The sequence below is a fragment of the Mandrillus leucophaeus genome, unplaced genomic scaffold (assembly GCF_000951045.1).
Source record: "Mandrillus leucophaeus isolate KB7577 unplaced genomic scaffold, Mleu.le_1.0 Scaffold97, whole genome shotgun sequence".
Lineage (NCBI taxonomy): Eukaryota > Metazoa > Chordata > Mammalia > Primates > Cercopithecidae > Mandrillus > Mandrillus leucophaeus.
In genome coordinates, this window is record NW_012110585.1 from 3,722,594 (window position 1) to 3,728,593 (window position 6,000).

General features: G+C 39.0%; 1 protein-coding gene across 1 annotated transcript in view; it reads left to right on the forward strand.

Moving 5' to 3' along the window:
- The window catches only part of MTMR9 (myotubularin related protein 9), a 40,877-nt gene that overhangs the window by 19,719 nt on the left and 15,158 nt on the right, over nucleotides 1-6,000 (forward strand). Inside the window, exons 5-7 of the mRNA XM_011970744.1 lie at nucleotides 429-602; nucleotides 1,777-1,994; nucleotides 5,114-5,275. Coding sequence (XP_011826134.1) covers nucleotides 429-602; nucleotides 1,777-1,994; nucleotides 5,114-5,275 — 554 coding nt within the window. The remainder of the gene's footprint in view (nucleotides 1-428; nucleotides 603-1,776; nucleotides 1,995-5,113; nucleotides 5,276-6,000) is intronic.

A 6,000-nucleotide genomic window follows, 5' to 3' on the forward strand; every position in this document is an offset into this window, starting at 1 on the left:
GTGGGATGTTGGCCATGGTAATTGTGGATGTGCTTAATATATTTAACTTGGAGAATAGAACACTAAGGAGAAACAACTGTCTTTCAAACATTTGATGGGATACCATGTAAAATAGGGAACTTGTCCTGTGTTTTCTGAAAGTACGGTAAAAACCAATAGAGGAAGCTACAGAGCAACAAGTTTTGCTCAGTATGAGAAAGAATTTTCTAGGAACTGGTGATACCTAGGAATGCAGGAAGCTGGCCCTGAACCGTGGAGCTCCTTTTCTGTGCAGCTACTTACATATAAGCTAGAGATCCTCCTGTTAAATTCCTGAGAAATGGCTTCTTCATCAGTGAAAGTTGACCTCTAAGGTCTTTTAAAATTTCTCAGATTATTTTGTGACATTGAGATAGTTGCTTAGCTTTGAAGTATTTTGTGTTTTTCAGACCAGTGAATGGAGGCTAAGCTATGTCAATAAGGAATTTGCTGTCTGTCCCTCTTACCCGCCAATTGTCACAGTGCCCAAATCCATCGATGATGAAGCGCTTCGGAAGGTAGCTACATTTCGACATGGAGGGCGCTTCCCAGTACTAAGCTATTATCACAAAAAAAATGGGATGGTAAGTGCACAGCACTACTGCTTGATGTACTGAAAGGCTTGGCTTGGGGATCTTTTCATAGAAATGTTCCCTTTTTCTATCTGTCTGTTCACTGAAATGATTGTCCAGGTCTCCACGATGAGGGCTTCCTTAGTGTAAGCTTTAGGGAATCAGGAGTAGGGTGTTTTCTGTGGTGAGGATGTGATGCTGAATTCTTCCCATGATCCTGCTCAGCCGTATAAAAGCCCTGATAGCTTTATCTCCAGGACACTATACAAAGGAAACTAGTGTTTATTTGATGCTTACAGCAACATTCTTCTGGTAGAAAAATGAGAAATTTCTCTGCGCAGAATAATGGTAAAAGACTTGAATTTTTCTTACCAACTTTCCATGTGAAAGGTGAATTGAGCAGACGTATTTATTTTCAAAGGCGAGAAGAGTGATGCTCATGTCATTTAGTCACAACTCTAGTAAACACTGGAGTCAGGATTAAACAAGGAGTTAAGATAACTGCCTTGTAATGGTGGTCTCTTGAAAGAACTCTAAACCATTCACCAGGGAAGACATTAGTATAGTAGACACTGATTTCTTGAGAAAAGTTTCAAAAGCAAACATTTCCAGATATATAGTTGGTAGGGTAGTTTTTGGAAACAAGTAGTTAAATCCTGGAATACTGAAAAGGATGGTAGAGGCCACTGGAGAATAAATAATAGACAATCAGCTTCTGAGGTATTGGAAATGATTTCCCAAACAATGAGAACAGTGTTTGAACTTTTAAATTTTGCCACTGGTGCCTTTACTTTTTATAATTCTTGTTAAAACCTACCAACTCTATGTATGTTCAGTTGAAGTCAAGGTTTACTGGCTCATAGGCCATTATTGTCTTATTACAGGGCCAGGTCTACAGGTATTTGATTCACACACTAAATGAATTGCAATATTTGATATTGAAGAGGTGATATAATTTATTATGTGACAGTGTTTTGAGACAGAGAAACTGTGTAAAAGCTCCAGGCTTATCTTTTACAGTTATTAACTGTTATCAGTACATGCAAATATTTATTTGTTTATGGATCAAATCCATCTCCAGAGTGTCACACAATTGTTTTGGAGATACTCTTAATCTAATTTCTTTCTGTTTTCAGAAACTGTAAAAGCAACTGCTGTTGAATTTTCAGCTCTATTGTGCTTCTAGGTAATTATGCGAAGTGGTCAGCCACTCACTGGCACAAATGGGAGGAGGTGCAAGGAAGATGAGAAGCTGATAAATGCTACCCTCAGGGCGGGAAAGCGTGGCTACATCATTGACACCCGATCCCTGAACGTGGCTCAGCAAGCTAGAGCCAAAGGAGGTGGTTTCGAACAAGAAGCTCATTATCCCCAGTGGAGGCGAATTCATAAGTCCATTGAGAGGTAAAAGATTCCAGAGATAGTAAGGACTCTTTCTAGAAGCTAATTACAGTGGGTAAGCCCTTAGCCATTTGAAAATCACAAGTGCTCAAATTAACCTATGCATTAATCTAGGGTCAATGATTGTCTAGCCATCTTCTCATTTTTTTTAGTCAGCTTTATTAAGGTTTAATTGACATACAAATTATATGTATTTGTGATGTGCACTCTGCTGTTTTGATATACATATATGTTGAGAACTGATTAAATTAATTGAATGAACACAACTATCACCTCACATAGTTACCATTTTTTTGGACGGTGAGAACATTTAATATCTAGTCTCTCAGCAGTTTTCAAGCATACGATATATTATTTTTAACTACAGTTACCATGCTATACAATAGACCTGCAGAACTAATTCCTCCTAAGTGAAACTTTGTAACCTTTGATCAACATCTCCCCATATCTGTGTCCCTTCTACCCCGACCCCTCCTGCCACTTTCTCTTCCTCTGGCAGCCACCATTCTACTCTCTGTTTCTATGAGTTTAACTTGTTTAGATTCCACATGTAAGTGAGTGCATACAGTGTTTATCTTTCTGTGCATGGGTGCCTGGCTTATGTCATGTAGCATGATGTCATCCAGGTTCATCCTTGCTGTGGCAAATGACAGGTTTCCCGTCTTTTTTATTTTTATTTTATTTTGTTGAGATGGAGTCTTGCTCTGTCACCCAGGCTGGAGTGCAGTGGCACGATCCCAGCTCACTGCAATCTCTGCCTCCCGGGTTCAAGTGATTCTCCTGTCTCAGCTTCCCAAGTAGCTGGGACCACAGGTGCCTGCCACCATGCCTGGCTAATTTTTGTATTTTTAGCAGAGACCAGGTTTTGCCATGTTGGCCAGGCTGGTCCCGAACTCCTGACCTCAAGTGATCCGCCTGCCTCAGCCTCCCAGAGTGTTGGAATTATAGGCATGAGCCACTGCTCCTGGCCTACCCTCTTTTTTAAGGCTGAATAGTATTTTATTGTGTATCGTACCACATTTTCTTAATCCATTCATCCATTGACGGGCATTTAGGTTGAATCCATATCTTGGCTATTGTGAATAGTGCTGCAGTGAACATGGGAATGCAGATACCTCTTTGAGATCCTGATTTCATTTCAGATATTCGAAATACTTACCCAGAAGTGGGATTACTGGATCTTATCGCAGTTTCATCTTTAATTTTTTTGAGGAGCCTCCATACTGTTCTCCACAGTGGCCATACTAATTTACATTCCCACCAGCATTGTACAGGGGTTCCCTTTTGTCCATATTCTCAACAACAGTTGTTAAATCTTGTCTTTTTAGTAATAGCCATTCTAACAGGTATGAGGTGATATCTCATTGTGGTTTTGAATTTCATTTCTCTGATGATAAGTGATGCAGAGCATTTTTTTTTTCAAATACCTATTCACCATTTGCATGTCTTCTTTTGAGAAATGTCTGTTCAGGTCTTGCCCATTCTTTAATCAGGTCATGTGTTTTCTTGCTATTGAGTTGAGTTTCTTACATATTTTGGATATTAACCCCTTATCCAGTGTATTATTTGCCAGTGTTTTCTTCCATTCTATAGGTTGTCTCTTTACTCTGTTGTTTTGCTGTGCAAAAACTTTTTAGTTTGATGCAGTCTCATTTGTCTATTTTTGCTTTTGTTGCCTGTACTTTTGAGGTCATATCCAAAAAATCTTTGCCCAGACCAATGTCAAGAAGCTTTTTCCTTACGTTTTCCTCTAATTATTTTTACAGTTTCAGGTCTTATGTTTAACTCTTTAATCTACTTTGAGCTGATTTTTGAGTATGGTGTGAGGTAAGGGTCGAGTTTCTTCTGCATGTGCATACTCAGTTTTCCCACCACCACTCATGGAAGAAACTCCTTTCCCCATTGTATGTTCTCGGCAACTTTTTCAAACATCAATTTGCCATAAATGAATGGATTTATTTCTGGGCTCTATTGTATTCCATTAGTCAGTGTGTCTGTTTTTATGCCAGTGCCAAGCTGTTTTGATTACTATAGCTTTGTAGCATACTTCAAAATCAGGTAGTGTGTGAGGCCATCAGGAACAGGGCTTTTCTTCGATGGGAGACCTTTTTAATCTTCTTCCTCATTATTGGTCTGTTCAGATTTTCTTTCTTCATGACTCAGTATTGGTAGGTTGTATGCTTCTAGGAATTTATCCATTTCTTCTAGATTATCCAGTCAATTTGTCAATGTCTAATTGTTCACAGTCTCTTATGATCCCTTGTATTTCTGTGATATCAGTTGTAATATCTCATCTTTCATTTCTAATTGTATTTGCATTGTTTTTCTCTCTGTTTTTAGTGAAAGAACCTTTAGCTAAAGGTTTGTCATTTTTATCTTTCTTTTTGAACAGTCAGCCCTTGTGTTTGATAAGCGAAAGCCATGCTCTTGGAGGCCTGCAGGAGTCCCTGTCACTAGCATTCTTTCTATAAGCCAGCCCTGTGGTCTCATCACCACAAGGCCAGCTCCTCTGCATGTAGATCAGCAGTTGCTGCACTGAACAGATTTGCCACATATACTTATATTTTCCTAAGTCAAAGCCTGTAGAGATTTAATTTCTCCCCATATCGACCTATTTTCGCACAGCTTCCTCCACCTATAGTCTCTTGTTTGCACTGTAAAAGAGTGATTTATAAGTGTCTCTAGGTGGGTGAATGGGAGCTGTAGCTAGAAAACAGTGGGATCGAACTGGGTTGGGTAAGGCTGCTGATGGCACTGGGTCTCTAGTGTTAGATCAGTGGGAACAGGATTGCAAATGTAAGTGGTGCTGTGTCTCCTGACCTGTCACGAAACGCAGGGCTCTGGCCTCTCCTATAGTCTGATAATCCAGGTATGTGAACTAGGTTTAATCTGTTCAGATGAGGAATAGGTTGCCATGGCAGGCATTTTAAGCCTTTGCAACAATATTTAAATATTAGTTTTTCAACCTTTAATCCTCAAATTACTGTATAGCAGGGTAAATATTTTTATAGTATTTTGAACTACTTTTCCTCTTAGATATGTTGGAGGCTGAGTCTTTGGCTTGGTTTCTTTATCTTTCTATTTTCTGGGTTTGTTACTTTTTGCTTTCATATTTTTAAAAGGTATCACATTCTTCAGGAGAGCTTAATCAAACTTGTGGAAGCTTGTAATGACCAAACACATAACATGGACCGGTGGCTCAGTAAATTGGAGGCCTCTAACTGGCTGACTCACATCAAAGAGATTCTGACAGCTGCCTGCCTCGCGGCTCAGTGCATCGACAGGTAAAGTGCATTTCAGCATTCCTGAGTAGGACGTGCGCTGATAACTAGACTTTGTGTTTCTCCAGACATATGTTTATAGAGTATGTGAAAGTTTGCAGTAAATTACTGTGTAGGCTAGTCAACACCATCCCATTATTGATGAGGTGCCTAGAGTCTGGCATTTAATAGATAATGTTTGTTTAATAGATAGGAACCATGTACATATGCATGTCTTCCATGACACAAATTTTTAAGTACTAATGGACCTTTTTCTTTTTTCCATGACATCCTTAAATCATGAATTTGCCAATTTTTTTCTTAAACTGTGAAATAGAATGAAAGGAAGTTTTCTTATTTTTTCTTAGAGGAGCAAACTTACCTCCTTACTTTTGAAATATCAGCGAAAGGAAACATGTAATTTTGCTACACAATAAAATGATCCCTTCTAACCTCTGGGATATCTTATTTCAAACTACTTGATATGTGGCATTACATCTGGATCTCAAGTTGAGAACGCCTAATTGTAGTGATGTTGAGTGTATGAAGTGATTTTAGTTTATCCACTCAGTTAAAGGTTGCTAATCCTTGAGTCTTGTGGCAGAAGACTTGAACAGGGGCAGAAGGATTGGCATAAATTCTTGCAGAAGCTTAGAATGCCCTTTCTAAGAAGGGTATTCCACTGAAACAATAGGTAGGTGTAAGTGTTATCACCACATGGTTAGATAGAAGGGGGTTCCACTGAAACA